Source organism: Ammospiza nelsoni, chromosome 2 (assembly GCF_027579445.1).
Source record: "Ammospiza nelsoni isolate bAmmNel1 chromosome 2, bAmmNel1.pri, whole genome shotgun sequence".
In the NCBI taxonomy this organism is placed as follows: domain Eukaryota; kingdom Metazoa; phylum Chordata; class Aves; order Passeriformes; family Passerellidae; genus Ammospiza; species Ammospiza nelsoni.
In genome coordinates, this window is record NC_080634.1 from 114,455,900 (window position 1) to 114,482,784 (window position 26,885).

Below are 26,885 nucleotides of genomic sequence, written 5' to 3' on the forward strand. Positions count from 1 at the left end.
CTGTTCCTGTTTTACCTGAGGACTCATGGTTTAACTTTACTAGTGACACTTGTAGGGATAGATCAGTTTTCTTTGTCTGAATAATTACTTCTGCATTCCTGAAAATTATGTGCCTGTCAAAAAACTGTGATTGATTTTAATTGATCCCAAGCAGGTGCAGGGCCTGCCAGCACCTGAGGTGGGGCTGCAGCACCCTGTGCAGGATTTGACTATACATGAATTCCTTTAGATGTGTTGCTGGTAACAGGCAGGCCAAGAGCTTTCCAAGTGTCCATCTCCCACCTATCCTGGCACTCTGCAGTGCACATATGGCCACATTACCACTCCAGTTTTCAATTTTCATCAAGCAGTGACGGGGTGTGATCTACTAATTTCCCTTGAGCAATCTTTTAGGTGCTGCTATCTCTTACTCAAAGTTCATACACCTTGAACTTCATACCTTTGGAATTCAAAGTTATGAAGTTTAAGGTGTATGAACAGCTGTGTCCTGTCTCCAGCCTACTCCAAAAGTATTTAAGTCTTTTTCAGTTTGGGCTCTTTATACTATCAAATAAAAGGAAAAGACAGATAGCAGGTGCACACCAGCAAGAACAACTTTGTGCTTTCTAGTGGCCCCCCAGATATTACACTCTTCAACCTCCCAAATTCACAGATTTACCCAAAATACAACATCCACCAAAAATATGCTTTATTGGACTAGATTAAATGATGTAATGCTTAGACATTGTATTTGTATTAACAATGCTCTTGCAGAGGAACATAAAATGATACTTTTTTCCTGTCTCTAATGAAATCTCAGAACAGGTAATTCATGACAAAGGGCACTGGATACTCCCCACACAGCTTTGACAAGACTGACTATGAGATCTTGCATATCAAATAATTGAAACAGAATTTCCACTTTTTGCCTTCCTGAATTAATTCTGTGCTTTTAAGTTCTCTTGAAGCAATGAAGAATTATAAACTATTAGAGCTTGACAAAGTTGATCAGATTTGTAACAAAAATACAAAACCACTGTCCTTTGAAAGTTAGGCCACATTATTTTTGACTCAGAGCATGGCTGGCAGCTGGAAGAACACTGGAAAAAAATCCATGAAGTGACATCAAACAGGTCAGATAAGTTTTCCTTTTTCTTTTCTTACCACTACATCTCTCCTCAGAGTACCATTGTGTCTATGCAGTGGATATTGCAAATTATATTTCTTTTTTTTTTTTTTTGTCTTCAATGCTTATTGGCATTGTCACTATCCAAATAATTTGGGTAATGTATTCAAATGTACCTCAACAATGCTGAATAAACTGCATTGACAGTGGTAGGGTTTTGTTTGTAAAGTTGTCCTGAATGAAATTCCAGATACCTCTGAAGACAATACCCATCTCACAGGCATATTTACAGAACACTGCACCAGTTTCATGGTACAGATGGATTATGGATGCATTGCAACAAGCAACCACATCACTAAAATTTTAGATAAAATCCTGACTGCCATTTCTGCCCTCTCCATTTAACACTGTAGGCAACAAAATCGTTGGACAAACAACAGGTTCAGTGGATCTAGAATCAACAGAGATATAGCCAGACAATCAATACATTTCCATAATAAGTTATATGTATTAAAACCAAACCAAACCCCCAATGTGTCTGGATCCTGGATTTTTCTGTGCACACCAGATCCACCAAGTGATTGCATCTCTATCCTTGGAGAAATGTGGCATCTCTAACCTGAGGCATTCACAACCATGCACATACAAATGGTTTTATGCATATTCCACAAGAGACTTTTCACTCACAGGACAAAGTAACAGTACAACATATTGAACAGGCTGTTACACCCTACTTACCATCATCTTGTCAATAAAATCCATTATGCTAATTTACAATGAGTTTTTTAAAACATAAATGAACAATACTTGCATAAATGAATATCATTCATTTATCAACGTATTCTCCAGAGTTCTTTATTGATCACAGAAAGAGCTACAGCCTAGAACAACATCAAAACCAAATGAAATTCAGTCCTTCACTGTAAATGGGAAAAGAAAAGAGCAAAATTAATTTCTGGCAGTACCACAAACCATGGACTGTCACAAACTTAGTGAGAGAACTGGGACGGATCAGAATTGAGCAGCTGAGACCAAGCAGCCATCTGGGAGTACCCCAGTATTTGGAAGCAAGTGTAGCTGAGGTACAAAAGAACAGTTTCAATACCGTTGCTTATGAGGAGTAATCTGGCACAGGACTGGTAAAAGCCAGCACTGAAGTATGCAAATATGTCACAAAATGTACTTCTGGCTGAAGTAGCTAAATAAACATTTATCAGTTTATTTAACTGATAATCCAGTTATCCTAAGACAAAGTAATGAAGCAGGTTCACCCTCTCTCTTACAGGATCACAGCAATAACTGGTGTGAAGCTTCACAAACTTCAGAGCTTTACTCTGGCACCAGGCTGTGCTTCCAAGCTGAGCTCTAATGTAGAGATCTGCTGCAAAGCCTTTGTGTCATTCACATAAGGAAAATTCCCAAAGAAAGGTTTCAAATCTTCCAATTGTATCAAAAAAGGTTTTATTTTAATTTACTCTTCCCCTCCTCACTGTTCCCATTCAGATTACATAAATGATCTCTTGCAGCAATGCATCTCAATCTTTACCAAAGAAGCAAATTAAAAACAAAACACGCAGAATAGTAATAAAACATCCAAATAAAAACTGAACTCTGAGAAATGCCAAGTGGACATCTGATTCTACATCAAAACCAAAACCAAGATGCATGGGCTGTAAAGTTTCACCCTGCACTGAGAGGCACAAAGCTTTTGGAGAGATGTGTCCTACCCAAAGATGCACTGCACCCACCTAGCTCACTTCAGTCCAGCAGAGTTCATGCCCTGAATGAGGGCTGAGTTCTGGCTCAGTGTGGTGGCACCAGCTGCTAAAGCAGAAACCCAGGAGTCCTGTCAGACCTTCAGGAAAGGCAGCAGAGGGGGCTGGGGGAAGACCTGGAAATATCAAAGATTTCTCCTGCACAAATTTCAGTTCAGTGAAGAGAAGGAGCCAGCTCACAGTGTGACAGGCTCAAGCCAGCTTTGGCACTTGCATGACTGAAAACAATGGGGTGACTTGTCCCCAGCTCAGCAGGCAGCCAGCTGTGAAGGTTTATTTGCACCAGTGACCACTTGAACAACAGCTAAGGGTTTCTTATCCCAGGGAAAGCTCTCTTGCTAGCTGCAAAGCTACCCAAGTCCAGCTGTTATTAAACAGACACACAAGGTAATCATTATTTCCAGAAGAATTAACAGGATGCCAGGGGTGACACATGATAAATGACAGAGTAGAATTTTAAAATATAGAAATACATGACCAAGTAGGCTTAAAATTTGCATTGCCTTTTTCCAATTTAAACTCTGTCTAATGAAAGACAGTTTAACAGCATGAAGTGCAAGTTGTCTTACACTGGCTCAAAAAAAAAAAAAATCACTGAAACAATCAAACCCTGTACATTCCTTAATTAAATGGACAAGTCTCTTGGGAATGACATGGGCAGAGACCATACTTTTTGTAGACCAAACCTGAGCAGAGATTGGGTTTTGTTTCTTTTCTGTAAAAAGACAAAACAAGTATTTCAAGGCAGAGCTGAAGTGGTTTCAAAATAGCAATGATCCAGGTCATAATCAGAATTTTGTATATACAATTTGTATTAACTTAAAAAAATAAAGAAGTTCAAAATACCTCCAGAGAACATTCTAGGTTAGCAAAATGTCCTGTACAAAAGTAGGCCACATTTGTTGGTTTAAAAGAAGTCCACAGCAGTTGGTCTCTTCTTAGCTGACATAGTAAATGGTCTCTTCATTTGGGGCTCTTTTGCTGGGGTCACTGTGGGTGACTTCAGCACCCCATGACGAGGTTTCTGTTCAGGATTGAAAGCCACACGGGAGGGTCCTTCTGGGCTCACCAATATACTTTTGTCAGTCTTTTTGAATTCTGTTGAAAAACAAGCCAACAAATTAAAATGAAATGCAACCCCTGGAATAACTGGGCCTCTCAATCAACTGTGGAATTTCCCAGCCCTAGAAAACTGAGTTAGATCCTCAAGCCCAGCAGGGCTCAGAAGCCTTGGCAGAGAAAAGAGATAGCGGTGAAGCACATCTCTCAGCAGAGCCCCTCTGTGGTATTTTTGGGGTCCCCAGGACAAAGCAGGAATTGATGAATATGACTCTTATGTTCTTAGAAGGCTAATTTATTATTTTATGGTATTTTATTATATTAAAGAATGCTATACTAAAGAATAGAGAAAAGATACAGACAGAAGGCTACAAAGAATGATAATGAAAACTTGTGACTGCTTCCAGAGTCCTGAAACAGCTGGAGGTGATTGGTCATTAAGTCAAAACAATTCACATGAAACCAATCAAACAATGACCAGTTGGTAAACAATGTCCAAACCACATTCCAAAGCAGCAAACCACAGGAGAAGCGAATCAGGAAATTGTTGTTTTCATTTTTCTCTGACACTTCTCAGCTTCCCAGGAGAAAAATCCTGAGCAAAGGGATTTTTCAGAAAATATGACAGTGACACCCCTTGGGGAACAGGGTCTGCTGCAATCCACTGTGAACCCTCCATGTAGTTCCACAGAGCACCAGAGACCCTGGGCCTTCTCCTCCCACACAAGAGTTCCAGCTATCCTGGAAAACACCCCACTGGACTTTAAAAGATGCCAGTGGGTAAGCAGTGTCTCTACTCTGACTGCTGAACAGCTCCAGAGACTCTTGGCCATCCCTTCAGCCAGCACTTATTTTTCATTTTGTTCAGCTGTGTTATATTAACATGAAGACATTTACCTAAATACACTGTTCTCAATTTGAACTTGACCTTTTGCACACTTCAGGGAGTTAAAAAGTAGGTAAATGAATTCATGGAATATAATTGTTAGCTATGGAGCAAGACATTTATTTAACAGGGAAAACACCACCTGCTTACAGAAGGGAAGTGACCTTTACCTATTCATGATCATTCATAAGCCACAAGCAGCCAAAATAAAAAGCCAACTTTGCTACTACAAAGTCTGACTTTATCAGCATGTCAGCATCTTTGCCTTGGGAAACAGAAGTGAGCAATGAAGACTGTGAAGTGCACGTGTTTCCAGAGGAGCTCTGCACACAGGCAGCTCAGGAAGGGAAGTTCAGCACCCTGCTGCAGTTTGCCACCCATGAGGCTCCTTCTGCAGGTCACTAATGCAGCACCCTAGAATTGCTCAGGTCTAGCTGCAAGGCTCAGTGTCCTAAACTGTGACGGTGTTCACAGGGGTCTTATGTTGCAGGAAGAGACGGAGATCTGACTCCATGTTTCAGAAGGCTGATTTATTATTTTATGATATATATTACATTAAAACTATACTAAAAGAATAGAAGAAAAGGTTTCATCTCAGAAGGCTAGCTTAGCTAAGAATAGAAAGGAAAGAATGATAACAAAGGCAGCTTTGTTATCCATGGTCCTGGACTCTCTGTCTGAGCCAGCTGGGCTGTGACTGGTCATTAATTACAAACATCCAACATGGTCCAATCACAGATGCACCTGTTGCATTCCACAGCAGCAGATAATCATTGTTTACATTTTGTTCCTGAAGCCTCTCAGCTTCTCAGGAGAAAAAAATCCTAAGGAAAGAATTTTCATGAAAAGATGTCTGTGACACTAAACTTTACCATCTTGTCTGGAAAGGAACTTGAAGAGGATTTGTAAACTAAATACAAATATTGAGACAGGAACAGAACCATCCTGTTTTAGAGGTATCCCACAGGTGTGTGAGTGTGTACAGCTTCCCCATTCCTCAGTTACCAGAGAGACTGTGGACACACACATCAGACTCACCTGCAGTCATGTTTTTATTCAAGCCAAATGTGACTCTTTTGGAGCTGGGTGTCTGCAGTTTGTTCAGCTGTAAAGCAAAATAAAGACATTAAATAAAATAAGATTTTTGAGGCAATGCTTAGAGTTCTTTCATTTGCACCCACAGATGTAAAACAGCCTACTTCTTCCTTCATTTTGCTTAGAATTGCCCCAATCCTCTGACTGCTGCTAAGGCAGCACTGTTTTCCTAGCCAAAAGCAAACATATTCCATTTGTGCAGAAATCACATACTCTCCTTAATGTCATTACGTAAGTCAACAACAAACAAGAAGATATTTGTGTGCTAAACAGATTGGCCCCACTGCACTCAGGCCTCAAACTGCTAGGAGGACTTGAAAAGCTTTAAATGTTAAAAAGGTCTAGAGAAGAGGGCAGACTATTGAAGCCCTGCACTGTTGCCAGTCTCCACAAATGAGAAGAAATGGAGGCTCAAAGCCCCTTTGCAAGACTGAAATCAGTTTGTTTTTGCTTTCTTGTGAAATGATCAGATTCAAAATGGCGTGTGTTCAACAAGAAGGCTGAAAGCAGAGGGGAGGGAAGAAGAGACTTCAGAGACATCTCTCACTCATTTTCTGAAACTCTGGAGCCATGTGTGACTGTTTACAGCAGCAGCATTTCCAGTTATATCAGCTCACGTTAGGAGACTAACAGGGAGTGGAAAAAACATCACAAGTGATGAGGAGCTTGCTTGGGAAGACATTTGTTCCCAGAGTCAGGTACCCTTTGTGAGATCACCTCACCTGCATGGGTGTCCTGGGGGAAGAGATGGTGCTTCTGGCTTTCCTGAAGAACACTGCCTTTGGTACAGTTGATTTTTCAAATTTTACAAAATCACTTCCCGCTTTTGATTTCTTTTTCTTTAATGGTGACAGAGCAGCAGTGCTTTCCTGTCAAGGAGGGAAAGGGAAAATGAACTTTGTACAAAGTTCTGTATTAACCAATACCTAGTGCTGTGACCAGTGCTGCCCACACACTCACATTAGTTAAATCACCATGTTTAGCTCCCAGAAGGTAATTTTGCAATTGGCATGACTGAAAGCAGAAACTGAAGGCAAGCTCTGTACAGAAATAAGAAAGTCGTTGCAAAGCACAAAAGGAAGAATTTGTAATAGATCTGCCAAGCTCAGCAGAGTGCAAACAAACATGTTTTCTCCATGTGCATGAGGATACTTTGCAATTGATCCTTCTCTCCTGCACACAAGTGATCTTTTTTTTTTCCTTCACCATAAGTAAAAACTCTTCTGTGGTACCCCTGAATGAATAAGATAAGTAAGTAATGAACAAACACAGCTTTGGGCTAAGATGAAAACTTTGAAGAAAAAAATGGAGTATGAAATCTGACTATACTTTCAGCTATTGTGTAGTGCTACTGGTTTGCTGACTAAAATTCATACTCTTATGGTATTTAAAGCAATTCTTGTCTCCAGTGGAAGGCAATGCTTAGGGCTTGCACTGGCAGAGCTTTCTAACCTGCTGCCTGTGGACTGTGGTCAGGGGAAGCTCAGTTATGCTTCTCATCAACCTACAGACATGGAATTCCAAAGGTATTCACTGACAAACTGTGGAAAATGTACAGCAGATATGGCCTCTTTTGATCTGAAAATCACTTCTGCTTCAAATAAAAGGAAAACCCACAAGACTTCTTGTTTTCTTAATTGTGGAGACAACTCTGAAACAATGCTGATCTCGTCTGGTTTTTTTCCCCTTCTCCTCCTCCTCTTTCCTGTGAATATTTGAAGCTAACTCTCTGGAGGTGTGTGTTGTCCTTGAAATCAAGAATCAAAACATGCCCCTCATTTCTGGGCACAAGGCCAAGGTTGCATAACTAAAACAAGGAAAGAAAACAACATGTTATTTCTCAAGCAATGAAAACAAAATTAGCAAAGCTCAATTTCCTCTGCATTTGTACATTTTAAACTTTCCCCTGACCTCTTCTTTCTTCCATCAGTACTCTCCCTCTCCTCCTGACTCAACTTCCAAGTACCTTTCCTTGTCTCCATCTCTTTTAACACACACACTCACACAACTATGTGGACTGAGCAAGAAAAAGCAAATTCCATAATTTCTTTGGAATTCCACATGAAGAGTGACCCAGTAGCCCAAGCCCTGCCAGCCAACAGGCCAGTGCTAGGTTGTGCTGCTGCCTTTTCCTCAGTGCTAATTTGTGCCAAAAACTCACTCCCATGAAGTCTGCAGGAACTTCTTATCTTGAATCTATCACAGGTTTTGGAATCTATTGGTCACCTGCAGCAAACTCTCACAGAAAGAGATGGGGGTGTCATAATCATATTTTCTTAGAAATTAAAACTTTTATAGGCAAAGTAAAACCAGGTGTGAAACATGGAATATTGAGGTAGGAAACAAAGCCAATGGTTCCTACTTTGGGAGCCCCACAGTGAGAGAAATGCAGTTTGAATAGTGGGGAGAGAGAAACCTTTTGGCTCTTACCTCTCAGCACTTCATCATCAAAAAAACAGAAAATGTCAACTATTTTATTCCTATTTAAGCAAAGTTTCAATATTAATTTTTTCTCCTGTGAAGGACTGAGTAGCTCTATCTCCATATACAAGGTTGCACTATTTAACTAATCCTACAGGTTTAAACATAAGTCAAACAGAAGTGAGCTCATGGGCTCAAAACATGCAGGTTTAACTCTTTTTTGTACTCATAATCTCATCTGTGCTTTATGAATTTTTTCCACCAAAGTAAGACTGTCAGCAACACTTCCAAGAATGAAACTAAACTCCTGAATGTGTTAGGGTGAATATGCACACAGGAAATGAGCAGTTAAAAAGAATTTCAGTAGCAGGAGAGGGAAGAACACCTGCACTCTCTTTCTTTAGCCACTCTATCAAAACCATACAGTGCAAAATGCTTTCTGACTCTCAAATCATTGAGAAAAATCAACACTATTCTACCTATTACAAAGAAGAAAATGGGGGTGAAGGTAGAGAGGTCAAAAAAATTGGTTATTCTCAAACTGCAAGGCATACATTTTTGAAGAAGAAGACATCAGACCTTCCCAGTGAACAAGCACAGTGTTGTATTTATAAAAAACTGGACCATTCAAACATATGATCACACAGCCATTAAAGGTCACAGTATCATATTCTCTATTGATATGTTCCAGTGTCATATTCTCTTTCCCAAATACCCTCCCCAGACAGTCCTATCATTATTTCTAAGATGGAGCAGTGAGCAAGCAGAAGAAGCCACTCCTGGAACTGCTGTGGGCAGTTTCACAAGGAGCTGATCCTTATCTTGTGTGCTGGATGGGATGTTCCATCTTCCCATTTCTCACTGTTTTGCCAAACTATGATGCCCTTGGTGAGTATGCTGTAAAGCTCAAAGAGAGACCCAATGCAAAAGAATCATTAACCCAGAGACCAAAGGCAAAAAACCACAAAAAAAGACAACCCCATCTTGCCCCTAACATCCCATTTTTCAGCTAGATGGGTTCTTCCAGCTGACTGGCTGGCACAGGATTGAGTGTCATTGTACAGGGGGGTGTGACACTGTAGCAGTGTGTGGATTTCTGGGGACTCAAGTTCTTTTTTGGTGACAATGAATGATGACATCAGCCAGCAGCCCATGCAGCCCCATGGTCAGAAAGCCAAAGCCAGATCAGAAAATCAGCCTGGCAGTTCCTGAAGCAGGCAGAGAAAAAAATGAGATGTACATACCACCTTCCTGTTTTTCTTGCATACACTCTCCAGAACTCCATTGGCTTCCACAGAGTTTAGCACCTCTTTCACTTTTCTCTTCTTTTTCAGAGTTGCTGCATTTTGACTGGAGGCTTTCATCCCTTCCAAACCAACTAACTTTGTCTTTCTCTTCAGTGTGACCTTTCCGGAGGGTGCAGATTCAGCCTCTGCCTTTCCTGGCAGGGTCCCCAGCAAATCCTTGCTGGGTTTCAGGTCAGTTTGCTGCACAGGGGGATCCCCATTCACCAGGACAGCCCCTGCTTTCTGCTTCTTTTTCACAGCCTTGGGAGGTAACAGAGTGACAGAAGGGCTGACATCCTCTGCTGCACTGGCAGTGGCTGCCCCATTCTGACACGCTGATTTCGCAGGAACATTCTGCACTTTTGGATTCAATTTCTTCAGCTGACTCTTTTTATTCTGTTCTGTGTCAGTCAGGCTGTTCTGCACACAGATATTGTGATTTTCTCTGGTGTCAGTTGCTACATCTGTGGTCTCACTGGCCTCATTTACTAGCAATTTCTTTCTCTTCCTCTCCTTTTTATTTTCTGGCGCCTTTTCCTGGCTAGAAGGATTGGATCCAGATGTTTCAGCTTTTCCCTCCTCACAATTTCCATCAGCTGTTCCAGAATCAGCACTTATGCTGTCCCTCTTCTTCCTTTTTTTCCTCTTCCTTTGGGGAACTGATGGCACCTTCCCACTTGACAGGTCTTCTTTATCCTCTAAATCCATCCCAAAAAGAATGCCATAACACACATGTGAAACACAAAAGGTACTCACAACAACTGAATTCTATTCTATTTTTGTTCTTCTATTTTAAAATAGGTGCACCATTTTCCTGTTATCAGCCTGCAGTTTTATTGTTACAGCTGCTGAGGACACTGCAGTCTGATGACGTCTGGCCTAATTAATATTTTGCTAATTTTGCCTTATCACAGGTAAGATCTAAACCATTCCCTGTGGCAAGCCTATTTTTCATAGCAACATCCCTAAAAAGAGTTATTTTTACCCACCTGTTAAGCCCATCAGAAGGGCAACTCAGGGGTTAAGTATTTCAACATCCCCAAATTCTTATATTCTAACACTCATCCTGTTTTAAGACATGTTTCTGCTTTCCCACAGGAGCAATGCAAACAGCTGCTTTCAGTTCTACTTTTGACTGAAATTTTTGAGGTGATGCTTGCCTCAGAATTAGGAAGAGAAATCCTCCCACTTTCAACGGGAACTGAATTTCACATTTAACCTTCATCACAACAGGATACAAATCAGCACATCCTGAACAACAGTGTTGCCTTCCTCAGAACAGCTTTTATCTGACACTTTGCCAAACTGCACAAGTCACTGCAGATTGTCTCTCTCCCAAATATTGATCTTGCCTTACCTTTTACTTTTTCCAGCTCATTTTGTTGCCAAGGCTTGACAGCTTTTTTCTTTCGCTTTCGCCTACCGGGTTCATCATCATCATCTTCATCTGTAGAAACTTCTTCAGGAATATCCTGGGGGAAGATTCCTGTTGAGGAAGGATAAGGTATCAGAAAACTGAGAGTCCTACTTCTATGAACAGTTATGCTGTACCTATACAGCATAACTCTCACAGAAAGAAAAAAAACAACTCCTCTTTCTCCACCCAACCTTAAAGCAAAGCACATAACCCATTCCTATTTGCTTAAGCAAAAATAATCATCTTTCATTTAGGGACAAAGTACAGGGTTGCTCAAATTGTGAAATTAATTTGGCCATCTCCAAATATGTGTAATGTGTCTTAATGAGATTTTTAAAATCCACAAAACCCCCAATATAATATTCTTGAAATGCACATTAAAAAAAGAGGAGAAAAATAATTCCAATATGCATTGTATGGGAATATTATATGTAATTTAATGGAAAATAAAGACAGTGACTACTGTCTCTGTCTGCTGCTCAGTCCTTACCTTCTGCTAAGTCCTGGAACCTGCAAGTGAGAGGGAGAAAAGAAAAACCAAAACATAGTTACTCATTCAGTACCAATTATAACACCAGCAGAACAGCATCACTGCACTTACTATGGTTTTGTCAAAACAGGAACAACATATTTTTGCATAGGAAGTTATAAACTCCAGAAGAGATCTGCCTCAGTAGCCCCCCTACTCAAACCAAATTACTGAAAATAGTGAGAAAACAACAATTTAACACTTTTCCTGCATCTGTTCCTTGCATCACACCCAAGCTGATGCCACATCCTGCAGTTCAAGCCCACCCTGTGCAGATAAACCCCAGCTGGCTGCAGCTGGCTGGTACCAATGAGGATCAGCATAACAATGGTGTCAGGACAAGACAGGTTGGGCAGAAAGAAAACCAAAGTAGCTCAGGACAAGGTGTATTTCAGCAGAACTTACTTTTTGACCAGCTTGTACAGCCTCTTTCTGTTCAGGGAAGGTATATTTTTCTTGCTGGCAAATTCGAAGATTTTGTCAGCAACAGCCTTGTAATCAAACTGTTGGAGGGAAGTACAACACAGCTGTTCTTAGTTTATCCATGCAAGATCACCCAGTGCAACTCGTGTTACAAATATATCAAGCATTAAGTTCAATAGGTAACTTGTAAAGATACACATCTTGAAACAAACACCTCCTTTAAACCCAAATGTTTTCCTCTGTTGAAATTTACGCCCCCTTCACACACTGACTTGTACAGATGGCTGCTTCATTAACAGAACAGCTGAACTTGCTACCACGTTCTCAAACATTCCTAACCTGATTTCTTACTCAAGAGAGAAGCCAACCCACTTCAAAACTCCCATAAATATTTAGCTAAATATCAGATTTAAAGTGTGCCGTGTCCTAATTCTTGTTTAAAAGCCACAAATTCATCAAGTGTATCCACCTGCATGTGTGTTTGATGGGAGGATGTGTCAGAATCACTACACTGCACTGGCCCTGGGTTTAGAAAACCCAAATTGTAACATATTACCCTCTCTCCTAGGTAGGTATTCCATAATCCATGTTCAATGAAAATTAGGCTCATTGCTTCCCCACCCTCACTGACTTGGCTTTTAGCATACACATTTTTTAACTCTTGAAATGGGAAGGAAGGAGCAGAAAACAGAAGGTATGGGAGAGAGGAAAGAGGAATTTAGACATGGATTTAATTTACTACCACTGACAGAATACACATTACATAAATACCACCTTATAATAAATCAAGAGATTAAAATTTTCTAACATGTTTATCCATTAACACCCTTTACTTCTTCACCTCTTGAAAGGGATGGGGAAAAAAGAGAGCAGAAATATCAGTAACAGAGCAAAAGAGCCACAAACCTGAAGAACAGCCCCGATCCCATCATCAGCATTTTCACTAATATCCTCTGTGTTTTTAGCATCCTGCGCTGATTTTCTTGACAGAGATCTGTCTGCTATTATAGAAAAAAGATTGAACATTAATATTTTGTCTGAGATAAGCAACTCCAAAGGAACAAGCTTTACTAAGCACATCTGAAGGGAAGACAGGAAAACACAATTACCCTTACAACACCCTGAACATGTGTTTGATTGGTTCAGAGCAGAAATGTATTTTCAGGAAACAGGTTTCCTGAAATCTGTTTCCTAGCAACTCTTACCAGGGCAATTTAGAGTTTCCTCCTTACCTTTGGTTCTAAGCATCTCTTCATTTTCCTGTTTGCCTTCTTCAGAAACATTCTCCTCATCACTGTTGGTACCCAGCTCTTTCATCAAGTCCTCGATGGCGAAGGGGGACTGGTCCACGATCATCTCAAAGACACCGGTGGCCACAGCGTGGAGCACACGCCGACTGTCAGAGAGCAGGGTGAGCCCAAAGGCAGGCCATAAACACCCTCCCTCCCAGGTTAAAACAGTGGGGATTTGAGGGAAAATGGATGAGAAAGAATGTGGAAGAACACCATGCTCTTCAGGTGATGAAAGTCAACCTGTTACTCCCTAAGCAGAAATCCTTTAATCCAAGCAGTGTCCTGCTAATGTGCCCCTGTTAAATTTCACTCTTTATATGCTGACCTATATTACACTGCAAAGAAGCAGCTCAGCTGCTCTATGCATTAAAAAAAAAATTAAAATAACTGGATAAATTAACCAACAAAGGTTGACATAGTTCTTATAAATCCATGGAGACTATAGCTTTGATAAACACAAGTTATCTTCATATGACTGTGCACATTGATGGTAAAATACTCTTCTTTCTCTACATTCTGAAATTATGATTCTTTGATCTATTTATTACCATACTCAGAGTTTCTTAATTCTTAAAAAATATTTATCCTTTCATCAAACTTACTCCTTTGATTTGGCAGCAATTTTGCAGAAAGGTTCGATGAACTTGAGATTCTGGTCTGCTGTGAGCTGTTTGATTGGAAAGAAAATAAATGTGAGTACAGAAAATACTTTATGTGTACACTGAAATTCCTTGAATATTGGTGTTTGTACAGGAATTGGTGTTGGGGGATCTTCTTGAACAGTCTTTCAGCATATTATCCAATTCCAACTGGCAGAGGTATCCAGGATCTTTTTGTTACCACAAACTTCCAGAAGTATTACCAAAACACTGACTGCCTTGCAGACTTTATTCTGCTGAGTACAGAAATACAACAAAGCTTCTTACTTTAGATAAGGAACCATGAGGCAGAGAAAGCTTAAATAATTTTGTGTACTTTCCCAAAGGTCTGTAGCAGACAAGAATAGGATTTGGGTTTCTCTTAACTGGGCTGCTTGCACCAAAACCCTCTCAGCTACAGTAGAGTTAAAGATAAAGACTCTTTCCTTCAAAATCCCATTTTATGAGCATCATCTGTGATTTCATATAGTCTGGGGGGACTCACTCCCCTCTCCAGGCTCCCAGCGAGTGGCTTAGCTACAGCTGTGTGACTGTGGAGCTGCAGAAATGATTTGGGCTCCAATTCTCTGGTGCAGACTTCATCTCTCTCTTGATCCACAATCCAGAACCTCAAAACCTGCAGGCAGGATTGGTTTGAATACTGACTGCAAGGAATAGGGATGGAAAAGTGCTGACAGCTTTGTCCATTGCAAGGAGAAGTATCAGAGACAAGGGGAGGGAACTGAGGAGGAACCTGGGATGAACATGGGCAGCAGGAAGGGTGCAAGGACAGGAGAGATGCTCCTTGGCTTTGTGGCTGCAACACTCTGCCCCACTGGAAGAGCAGCCAAAATTAGGGGCCATCAGTTAACTGTCATAGCAACACACAGCAGAGTAAGACAGATGTCACCAGCAAAACAAACATCTGGATGCGGGGAGTGAACTGCACAATGCACAGACAACAATAAGCAAATGTAAGACAACTGTGAAAGCTCACTTCCCTCCTCTATTTAGGTGCTACACAACGAGCCAAGAGCAGGCTTTATGTCAGCCTTTGCAAAAGCAAAGACTGGAAAACATGCTCACACAAGAGAAATTGCACTGAGTCCCCTCTGAAACAAATAAATGAGAATAGTCTAACTATTTTATGACTATTTTCCAACCTCAATTTGGAGCAGCATAGCAGTACTCAGGAACTTGGGAGAAACTACCATATTCCCACTGTCAAAGACATGAACAAAAGCATAACTTGTAGTAAGTCACTTTCTTCATGCTTACTCAGTGTTGTTATATTTAAAACCATTAAAAATTAAATAACTTAAAAACTACATTTCAAAAATTACATTTCCTCTAAAATGCTTCATGCCACAGTTCACATAAATCAGGAATAAAATGACAAAGTATTTTCTAACCTCCTTTGCACCAACTTTAGCCAATTCATCCAGATAGATATCAATGAAATGGAACTTTATCCCAGTGGGAGAATTGCTGTCTGGCTCCATAACTTCTTTCATTAATAGCTGCAGCAATGGTTCAACTAGACTGAAAAAAAAAATAAAGAGGAAAAAAAATTATAAGGTATTAATATTCAATTGCTCATGTCTTATTTGCCTTGAAAACAAACTCCACTTCTTCACAGTTATGGACAGCTACCCAATTTAAATGTTTTCCTTTCTTTTTTTACCCTGAGGCCTATCATTGCTATCTTTCAGGAAAATGAAGTTTTGTGTATTCCAAACTTTGCCCCCTAGCATTCTTTAGGACCTGCTGCTATTTTGCCCAGAACAAACATTTCCAGTCTCAAAGAGAATTCAAAACACTGCAAACCCATAAACATTCTTTCAGTTTTACTTTAATACACATTTCTTCAAAAGCATTTTAAAAGACAAGAGGGAAGAAAGTCATGCTAGGCAGTTTCTTGGCTCCACTCAGGAGGGAAAGGCAGTTCTTGAGCTCCCTCACTCTGCAAAGAAAGGAATCATGATCCTCTCTTCCCACACTGCCTCCTCCCAGTGAGAGATGGAGGCCAAAGCCATTAGAAACCTTGTCAGAAGTCAGTCTGGGTCACCATGTGTGTGGGAAGAAGGGCTTCAGCTCTATCAAACCTCCTCCCACACCTTCTGCTCCTGACAAGGAACATTTTCATCTCTTCAACCTGAGGGCATTTACCCAGTGCAAAATTAAGGTGGAGCAGCAGGGATGGGGTGTCCTTTAGCTGTGCATTCCTTTCTGTTTCCACAAAAACATGCCTGTGTGCATCCCACATTTCAGATAGTGAAAGTGAGAAAAAGGATAACCTTAACACTGAGTTATCAAGCACTTTCAATTAAAATATTTAAATCTCCTTATCAGTTTAAAGACAACAAGCTTATAAGTGGCACAAGAGCTCTAGACAGAGCAAATGACTGCAATTATTTGCCTTTTAAATAGAATATGGAAGAAATACATCCAAAACCACTGAAATTTACAACAAACAGGAGGCTAGTTTACAATTAAGGGGTTCTGTCTTATCAGAAGAGAAATCACCATGATTAACCACAATAAAATAATTACTTAAAAAAAATCAGAGCCAATCAGAAAGCCATAAACACACAAAAAAATTCCTTTTCTGTAATTTCTGGGATGCAGGTTCCCTGTCTAGTGTCTCTGTAGCTGGTATTTCATTGATAGCTCTTCTGGCTACATCAGAAAATGAAATACATTAAATACTGTATTTAATTTAATGACATATAACTCATTACTATGTTACTAAACAAAGTGACATGAAGAACAAATAAGCCTTAATGTTAAGACTTCATGACAATGGCATCTATGGAAAAGAAGAATCTATTAAATGAAAATATATTTGAATACAGGTATATTGGGTGACTTGTTTGTGATGCAACAACATTCAGAAATCTGCTTACCCCTCATCCCATTCATTTCTTTTCAGCACTTCAAAGGATTGCCTCAAAATCAGACGCATCAGCTGCAAAGCACAAAATCTGTTAAGCATGTTGTTTGTGAAAACAGGTAAAGGAGCCACTGTGGCTGTGATATGAACAGATTTCTTGGTCAACCTCTCTAGCACAAAGTGGAAGCTGCTTCACATGAATGTTTTGATAGATTGTCTATCATGTAATGCAACAGAAGGGTGTTGTGAAGGAAAAAGGACAAGCTATTTTCATATGCTAGGCACAAACTTCATTATCATTTCTATACAGCTTCCTCTTGATTCACAACCCTGATTTCTTCATTAAGTACTGCCTTCATCTAAGAAAAGCCACAGCTTAAACTGGACACAATATGGGACAGATGATAACAATAACAATTTAATTTACTTGAAAATGCACTAAGAGACAGTCACATGTAAAACAGCCACATTCAACTGGCTCAAAACCCTTCACTTACTGAAATAACTTCTATCTGCTAATATTGGGAAAGAAAAACCACCAGTGAATGTGCCTGCAATTAATTTCTTTCAAAGAAGATAATGGGATTTTGTTCTTTACAAAAGTATGCTTTTTAAGATTCTAGTTCCTGTTTAAATATTCTGTTTCCTATAGAAAGAATTTTGACTACTGAATGTGCTACATGGATACCTTACTGGTGGAAAGTTGGGGTTCTAGCGCAGAGTCATAAAAGAGTCTTTAAACAATCTGATCTAAACTGATGTTGATAGTGTCCTTTGAGACAGTATTTATATTCCAGTATAGAAATCAAGGAGAAAAATCACTGTGTTAGAAGGGAAAGCACTTGAGCACAACATAAACTGTGCTGGCTTTGAGGTTCATGCAGTGGTGAGTGCAAACCCTTAAAATAAACATCTCTTGCAAAGTGTCAAGAAGATGATGCCTTGTCTTCTCTTACAATACACACCAATGCATGTGCAGACAGAGCTGCCTTCCAGCACACCAGCACCACATGTTTTCTAGGAGAAAACACCACCCAGAGAGGTATAATTACCTCTTATTAGTTACCCACCAGAGAGGTGTAATTACCATATAGTACTTGTCCAGCCGCAGATTGTCAATCCCGTTCCACTCCCGGTTCATCGTCTGCCAGAATGTCTGGATGAACAGGTGTCCTGCAAGGGAGCAAGGAGAAACACCTGCATGTCTGCCACAGTGGGCTGCTCTGCTGATCTGAAAGGGTCTCAAGAAAGGGATGCACTTCCCTAGGATTCCCCTAGTGACAGGGACAGAGCTGTGGGAAGTCAGGCTTGACACTGCTACAATAATCAATTAAACTTGAGAAAAACACAAGAAAAGGCACACAGCTACTTTTAAAAGCAAGTTTAATTACAGGAACAGATTTGTACCTATTTTGTGTTATAAACACACAATTTTGAGCAAAATATCTGTTCTGCACCCATTTCTACCCAAAGTATCTGTTCTGCACCCATTTCTACCCAAGCGTTTTTGGCACTGACTGAGTGCTCCATTTCATAAGCATTCTGAATACCAGTGGCTTAACAGCTCATGAAACAAGGCTGGTTTTGAGCAGGAAACACACAGAACAGTCCATGCAGAATGGAGAAGTAAGGGGACAAGTTTGTTTTGCTACCTGTCCTCAAAAATCTCACCTATATCCCACTGAAGACACAACTCTTCTGCATCAGACAGAAAAATCCTTCAGCTCCTGCCTCCCTTAATGGAATCACGCTGACCAGTTGGACAAAAAGGAAAGAAACAGCCACCAAAATAGCCCCTCTGTCTGCCTGTCTTTATTCTGGCACTGTGATAGTGGAATCACCAAAGAGGGAAGCACCCTACAAAGCATTAGGTAATTCAATAGTACTTACGAGTCTCTGTATTCTGAAACACGTGGATAAGCTGGGAGATATTGGCTGCAAGTTCCTCCTAAAAGTAAATAAATATAGTTAGTGTAGCATGTTTTAGAGTTTGGTCTCCTCACTAAACATATGACCAGCAAACAGCAAGAAGTGTGAATTTCATGAAACAGCTCCCAAAATGAAAACCATTCTCTCAACAGCTGCTTTAGTACTGCAGTTATCCTTGCACTGGGACTAGCTCAGCTGGAAGAGGAGTTTCAAGGGTATCAAAACCTGTTCATTTCACCAGATTAAACCATCTTTCTGACAGCAGACAAAATTAAATTAGGAGGAGAAGAACTCCATGTATTTGAATTAATAAATGATGCAAAACTTACAGGGCACTGCTCTCATACAGGTCTCTGTGAAGGGGTGTGAGCTATGTGTGAGATAAACCTTGTTCATGCAGACAAGTGATCTGAAAATTGAGGTTACTGAGAGCTGCTACTCCAAAACCAGCATCTTTGGAAAGCAGCGAGACAAAACTAGTAGAAGTTGACAAAAATATGCAGTAGGGACAAATTTGGTAGTAGAGGAAGTGCTGCTGAACTAACAAAGGAAAAGGAAGTGTGGAACTCACACTAAAATCTGCACAAATGTTGTAGCTGCAGTGAAGGGCAACCTGCTGTTACTGTTTTAGTTACACAGAGTCAACATTCCACGAGGCATCTGTTTTAGCTCTCATTTTGAAAGGTAAACAGCTACACCTGCCCTTCAGAAGGTGACTCCAAAGATGATCTGTTCATGTTCAGATCACCGAGTTACAGTCACCTCTTTTGCACGTACCACAGATGGGCTGCAGGGGAAGGGGAAAAAAAAGAATTTTCTCCATTTTAAATTATTAAATGTCACTAGAGTGTATGTTGGAGGGCCCCCTCAGGCAAATACAAACCCAGTTACTGTACCTGAAGCAGAGGTTTATCCTGCATCCACATACAATAGAAAAGGCCTTTCCATATTTTCAGCAGTTCTTCCTGACTGAAGCCACCTACAGTACAGAACAAGTCTGAATTAAAGGAAAAAAACCCACACATTTTCCACCAAAATATTTTCATGCAGTTCTCTCTGCTCCCTGCTTTCTTCTCTGTTTTTGTTATTTTCTCTGGGCTGCTACTGTAAGCACATTAACTGGAAGGCAATCTGGCATAGAACAGTGATGGAAACTGTAAGCTTCTATCTTGTACTGAAACAACAAAGATTTCAAAGCAATCACAGGTAAGATGAATATCAAGATAATTCTGATAAATGCCTCTAGCATATTTTTAACACTAAGTCTGAAAGAAATTTTTAATGAGAATAACAAATAGTTTTACAAGAAACATGCTTTTTTTGGTTGCTGTTTTAAACAAAAGTCTCACACTCTACCAGTAGTTTTACTCCTTACTAGGGGTTTCTTTTGATAAAATAACCTTATAGCAATCAACACATTTATTTCTACGTTAAACTTTATAGTCAAAGAGCCTGAGCAACTATAATGACAGTTTTTTGATACAGACAGTCTTGGGATGTGCTAACACCTGAATTTTAACAGCAAAAAAATATTTTCACATTCCAGAAGTAAAGTACTACATGGAAAGCCACTAATACTTGCTCAAGAACTGGATTTTTCATTACATCAGGTAAATTTATGTGAAGTAAAATTATAACAGTACACTGTTACAAGGCAGCTACAATGACCTACTACAGCTATTTTCAAACTATGGCCTATTAAATACTCCCAAGCAATCTCATGAAAAATCACTTTGATCATCTTCAGTAAGCTCAAATTTGATCCAAAAAGATCAGTCTCAGGGGTCTGCCAGTCAAAAAGCTTGAGACACAGTGCAAGATCTAAATTGTGCACCTTCCCCTTGGACCAAGTCATTTCAAAGCAAAATTCACTCAGACAAAAACCTGCAAACACATTAGCCCTGCTTGCTTGAAAAGGAAGGAAATATGCAAAATCCTATGTAAGAAGCCATGTGTCCAGTAATATTAAGCATTAATTATAAATTTCACTTAGATTTGACAGTACTGTTATGATAAAACATGAAACAAATTGATTGACTGATTTACTATTCATTGAAATATTAAAATAACATTTCTTAAGGGAATTGTATGTGACATACTGAATGGTAAGAAGCAGTTCTAACCTCACAGGCAGCATTAACCCTACAGAGGCATCACCTGCTACCTGTAAATGTGCTCAGGAGTTCACAGAATTGAATCAAAGAATTATTCAGGTTGGAAAAGACCTCTCAGATAATCACTGCAAGGCCAGCACTAAACCATGTCTCCAAGTGCCACATCTACACATCTTTTAAATCCCTCCAGGGACATTAACTCCACCACTGCCCAGGAAAGCCTGTTCCTGTATTCTGAGGAAGGAAAACACAGACTTCCATGAGCTTTTTTTGCTTTTCATACACACAGGGCTTTTTAAAGTGTCCTAGGCAGTCCTGTGTCCATTTGACATAAGACTCAGACCAAAAATTAGAGCAATTTTCTTATCCTAGTGCCTCAAAAGCGTAGTTTCAAGACTGCGTTTTCTGTTCAACTTTATGTGCTGCCTCCAGCCACAGCTGGCAAATAAAAACCACTAAAGTAAGGTTATTTTAAAACCTGGATGCATTATATTAGCAACCACAATGCCCAGAACTGAAGGCTTTCTATACTTTGAACCTATCCTGAGAAAGATTTTGGCTTTAGGGCTTGAATTGTAACTGTCCCTGTGCACAGTAACTCTGTTCTGTGTATTGAGGGAGCTGGCATCAATGTTACAACCACTAAGAACTACTTTACTTGCCAGCCTTTCTGTCTGGGAGTTGGGCTGCTTTGACACTGCTATCATTGCATTTGTTACAATTTTTCCTATTCTAGATAATTGCAATGGACCAGATCCACACAGGCACATTTCAGTGGAAATTATGGAAATGCTTTACAGATCCAGGCCCAAGTAAGCACAGCTCTGTCAGACAGGGAACTCCCTCAGCAATCTGCCCTCTTTTACTAAGAGTTATTTCTGTTTACTATTCTTTCATCTATTCATTTGGTAGTTCAATGGCTTCTACAGAGTTTAACTTCTTGCTGAAAATTAAGAAGCTCCCTCAGTCTTAGCACAGACCACACAGAGCAGTCCTGTCTATATAATAAACACCTGACAGCCCTGAACATCAGGTGAACTCCAGCACTTCTGCCAAAACTCAGCACATTCCCAACTCCTCAGGTCAGGGCACCTTACCTGGCTTGCCTGATGTGTGAATCCTTCTCAGAACATTGGATGGGTATAATAATATATATTATAATTGCTAATTAATAAATAACTGCTAATAAGAAATAACTTTATATATACAACTTTAAGTGCTAATTAATTAATAATTTTAATAAACCCCTCTCTTCTGAACATGCTTTTTCTCCAAGCCCAAAGAAGTTAATCTTTGTTTCAATACTACCAGTTTGAATAGTACCTAACAGCAAGTACATCTGAGAGCTCTGGAAATGAGTCACCCGTGTTTCCTCCTCATTTGTATTCCGTGGTGGGCTGTTTTTAACATGCAAAAGGTTCACAGCCCAACTGAGCAATTTCCTTGTGATGGTTTCATGATGTTTTAAAACAGTGCCTGAACCTGCAGCCTTTTCCCTCAGTTATGGGCACCCTGTGCTTCCTGTGGCTGCTTCCACAAACTGCAAGGAATCTGCACTTTCCAGTGAGATCACAGAGCACCACTGAACACACAGCCCCCCTTGGAAAGTCTCCAGAGCTAAAAAATAGAAAGTACCTGAGAGGTACATGGTGTACACCATCCTAGTCCCCAGGCAATCCCTAGATCTGTGTTAACTGCCAGGATTGGGATAATGCCTGTTTGGCTCCCTGGCCTGACCCTGTAAGGCTGTTCTAGGTGTCCTTCCCTCTGTCACACGTGGCTAATGGGTCAAATACTACTTGGAAAGGCGAATTCACACAGGCTCAACCAGTACTCTAGCACTGCACCTGCAGTTCAGCTCTTGGGGTCAGCTCTAGGCTGGTTCTCCAAGCCATATATATATATATATATATATATATACATATACACACACACACACACATATATATATATACATATATATATATATACATAGTATATAAAATATAGATGTAATATGCAATAATTTAAATGTATGGTAATACAATAATGTAGAAAGCGGCTTATAAAAGATATGTTTTATATAAAAGAAACATAAAATATAGATTATACATTACATTATATGTAATATGAGGTACAGGAATAACACACATCCATGTGGAAACTGTGCACATGAGGCACTTTCAGGCACAGGGAGCTTCAGACGGGCCTTGCCAGCTTTAAACTAACTTCAGGGACATCACTGAATTCTTATTTCTAAGGTGCCGATATACAGCTCCAAGTAGAATTTTTGGAAAAACGTAGGAAAAAAAGCATTTGATACTATGAACTGAAAGTAACAGGCAACCCAAATGGGTTACACAGAACCAGCTGCAATTACATACGTGCTGAAAAATAACTTAGCTTTCCTCGATTCCCTCCGATGCTCCTGAACATCAGTCATGAAAACACAGAAGGTGAAACTTTCACCTCACAGAAACAACAGAAGGTGAAACTTTATACTGCATACCCCGGGGTGTTTCCAGCCTGGGTCACTTCAGTGCATTTCCTTGGGAACGAGAGCCCAGGAGCCAGCCCGCTCCCATCCCGGATTCGTTAATAACTAATTATAGGCCATAATTTGTTAATGGCCTCTCGTTCGAGGCCTCGAGACCCTCCCTTGATCCAAGCTGATCCTTGCCGAGCCCCCCCGGTGCCCGCAGACCCTTCCCGAGCGAGGATCCCCGAGCGCCTCGGCTCCGGGCGCTGGGGCTGCGCCTGAGGCAGCACCGGGGCAACACGTGAGTGTACATGGGGAAATACACGGAAATACAAACAAAATAAAAAAAAAAAGTTAAAACTAAAAGCAAAAGTAAAGTAAAAGAAAAAAAATTAAAAAACAAAATTTAAAAACCCGAGAGGAAGCCCCGAGGAGGCGTGCCGGGCTCAGGGCGCACACGTGGTGCTTCCTTCCGTCCCCATGCCGTCCGGACGGGGCCGGGAACGCCGCTGCCCCCGCCAAACACCGGCACCTGTCCTTGTCTCCGTCCCTGTCCCTGTCCTTAGCCCGGTCCCTGTCCGCCCCGCCGGCCCCCGGCCGGCCCCGGTCCGTACCGCCGGGCCGCTGGGTCCGCACGCCTATGTAGCCCCGCAGCTTCTTCAGGGCGCGGTCTCGGATGCGCTTCTCGTTGGCGGCCAAGCGCTGAGCGAACTGCACCTCGGGCGGCTGCACGGCCGCGGGAGCCATGGCCCGGCCTGGCCGCGTCCCTGCCCCGTCCCTGTCCCGCTCCTTCCCCGCTCCCGGCCCGGCCTGGCCTGCCCGCACCGCGCCGGGCCGTGCCTGATGCCGTCAGCGACGCCGGCCTCTGCCGTCAGCGCGGGGAGGCGGAGCGCGGGGATGGGCGCGGGGGCATCGCCGGGTTCGGGGCTCATCGGCACCACCGGGGCCGGCTCGCACAATAGAGGCATCCCCCCGGGGTCTCCACCGGCCCGGGCACCCCACAGATCACAGAGTCAAGAAGGCTGGAAAAGAATCTCTGAGATTACCGGGGCCAGCCGGTGTCCGGTCTCCACGCTGCGGACCGGCCCTTGGCACTGGGTGCCGCGTCCGTCCTGGATGGAGGGGCCAGAGCGGAACACAGCACCTGAGATGCGGCCTCACCTGTGCCCCGTATAGAGGCACAATCACTGTCCTGCTCCTGCTGGTATTGCTGACACCAACCAGGCGCCATTGGCCTTCTTGGCCACCTGGGCACACCTGGCTCACGTTCAGCCTCCCCTGCCCAACACCCCAAGTCCTCCTCCGGGCAGCTTTCCAAACTCTCTTTCCCCAGGCTGGAGCTTCAGGGTTTTGTTGTGCCCCAAGTGCAGGAGCCAGCAGCTGGCGTTGTGGAACCTGCCAGCACTCGGTCCTCCCATCCAGCCTGTCCAGATCCCCCTACAGAGCCTCCTTGCCCTCCAGCAGATCCTCCCTCCCTCCCATCTTGGTGTCAGCCCTGGAGCCTCCAGCCCCAGCGGCGGCACCACGGCAGGGCCGGGCTGCAGCTCCCCGCAACCCGGTATTGTCCCGGCATTGGCACGGTGTTCTCCTGGTGTTGTCGCGGTGTTGGCCCAGTGTTACCCCGGTGTTTTCCCGGTATTGTGCCGGTGTTGTCCCGGTATTGCCCCAGTGTTATCCCGGTGCTGTCTCGGTATTGTCCCGGTATTGCCCCAGTGTTATCCCGGTGCTGTCTCGGTATTGTCCCGGTGCTATTCCAGTGTTATCCCGGTGTTGTCCCGGTATCGTCTCACTGCTACCCCAGTGTTATCCCGGTGTTTTTTCCCGGTATTGTCCCACTGCTACCCCAGTGTTATCCCGGTACTGTCGCGGGGTTCTCCCGATGTTATCCCAGTGTTATCCCGGGGTCGCTCTGGGCGGGGCTGGGGGCGGAGCCTAACAACCAGGCCACGCCCAGACCACGCCCCATAACGCACATACCCAATCGGAGTGGGCGCTGTCACATCGGAGGCGTGGCCGTAGCGGGTCCCTTCCCGCCCTCACGCCGTCCTGCCCACCCCCCAGCCCCGCACGGCGCCGCTGTCGCCGCTGTCGCGATGTGGCGCAGCGCCGGCCTCGCTGGCGACGCGCAGGTATCGCGAGCGGCCCGGGGGCGCTCGGGGCTGGCTCTGAGCCTGGACCCGGCCCGGGGGTCCGTGCGGGCGTGGGTGCCCCGAGGAGCAGGAGGAGCGGGGGTTGTGCGGTGCTCCTGGGCCTTGCGGGGCCCTGAGGGGGCGATGGCGGGGCCGCAGGAGAGCGGAGCGTGGTGGGGGCTGTGGAGGCACCCTGGGCTGGTGGGGGGTGAAAGGGGAAAGGGCTGGCAGTGGTTCCTCGCTGGGGGCTCTGCCCTGTTCGGCAGGGAAAGGGGGTCCTGCTCACACCAGGCAGGAAATGAGCTCAGGTGCATTGCTGGGCGACTTCACCCCTGTGAAAGATCTCCGTGAAGTCAAATTTCCTATTTCCAGGCACCTGCTGTTATTGTACGGACTGCACAGAAAATTCCTGTTCTCCCCTGTCTGTATTTGCCTTTAATATACTCTTGTAGTGCAGAGAGATGTGGAGAAGCTGCTTAAACAGAGAGAATAAAACTTGTCTACTGTAATAGCAGTGCTGCAAAGACATGTGCTTACTGTGGGAACTGCAAAGGAGAATCTTCTCCTTGCTGCATATTTCATATCTCAGCACCAGCTCTGGTTCAGCTTCTGCTAGTGAACAGAGCTATTTCTATGTACCAAATTTTGCTCTGATTCTGAGCCATGCTGAATTCTCTCCGTCATTCATGGTTGCTGACACACAGATGGCATTCCTCTAAAGATTCCTCTTCCCATTTGTTTGTTCCACACTTTCTTGAGACCTAGATGAGTGGAACTTTTCTAGAGTCATGTCATGTAGTGCTACTTGGCCTTATGAACCTTGCCATAAACATATCCTAGATGCAACTTAGAGCTTACAGTTCAAAAGCAAGATCTTTCTTCCATGTCATCATTACATCTCTGAACCTGGAGAGGTGGGACTCACCTGTCCCAAAAATCTCTGAATTTGAAAGACAGCTGGGAAAGAAATAGAGTAGGAAGCAAAACTGAAAGGAAATGTTCAATCTGAGGAAGTAGGGAAGCAGAAAGAATTGCAGGGAATGGTTGGAGACGATGACTTCCATTTGTCTTGTGAGTCTGCTCTTGAGAGGACTGTGGGGATGGCACATTTCCAACCTGTAGGAGATGAGATTTTGGTTTGTTAACCTTTTCCCTCTGGAATAAGATGTGACTCATAAAACATCTCATTTTGTCAGCACTGTTCTCAGTGCAGTGCAAAGCAGTACTAAGATATAACTTTGCTTTCTGAAAGCATTTTAAGTGATTGATGTTTTAGTCAAAACATCTTAAAACTTCCTTTTGGTTGGTGTGTGTCCATCAGCCTTTTTATGAGTGCACATGTATGTACATCAGAAATTGGACTTTATGGGGGTTTTTGTGCAGAAATTGCTCTGTAATTTTAAAATTAACCCACATTCTGTTGGAATGTTGAATGA

At 42.4% G+C, this 26,885-nt stretch overlaps 2 protein-coding genes across 2 annotated transcripts in view; one reads left to right on the forward strand and one right to left on the reverse strand.

Moving 5' to 3' along the window:
- Nucleotides 1-671: 671 nt before the first annotated feature.
- RRP1B (ribosomal RNA processing 1B) lies at nucleotides 672-24,135 on the reverse strand. Its single transcript, XM_059493434.1, has 16 exons — nucleotides 23,935-24,135; nucleotides 19,645-19,727; nucleotides 18,710-18,767; nucleotides 17,907-17,992; nucleotides 16,833-16,894; nucleotides 15,339-15,468; nucleotides 13,891-13,955; nucleotides 13,229-13,392; nucleotides 12,903-12,997; nucleotides 11,979-12,076; nucleotides 11,535-11,554; nucleotides 10,985-11,113; nucleotides 9,586-10,325; nucleotides 6,643-6,789; nucleotides 5,864-5,930; nucleotides 672-3,978 (listed from the first exon to the last, which is right to left on the reverse strand). The coding sequence occupies exons 1-16, from the start codon at nucleotides 24,065-24,067 to the stop codon at nucleotides 3,788-3,790; spliced, it is 2,268 nt and encodes a 755-aa protein (XP_059349417.1). The 5' UTR covers nucleotides 24,068-24,135; the 3' UTR covers nucleotides 672-3,787.
- Nucleotides 24,136-25,375: 1,240 nt separating this feature from the next.
- The window catches only part of HSF2BP (heat shock transcription factor 2 binding protein), a 32,882-nt gene continuing 31,372 nt past the window's right edge, over nucleotides 25,376-26,885 (forward strand). Inside the window, exon 1 of the mRNA XM_059466375.1 lies at nucleotides 25,376-25,449. Coding sequence (XP_059322358.1) covers nucleotides 25,414-25,449 — 36 coding nt within the window. The 5' untranslated portion in view covers nucleotides 25,376-25,413. The remainder of the gene's footprint in view (nucleotides 25,450-26,885) is intronic.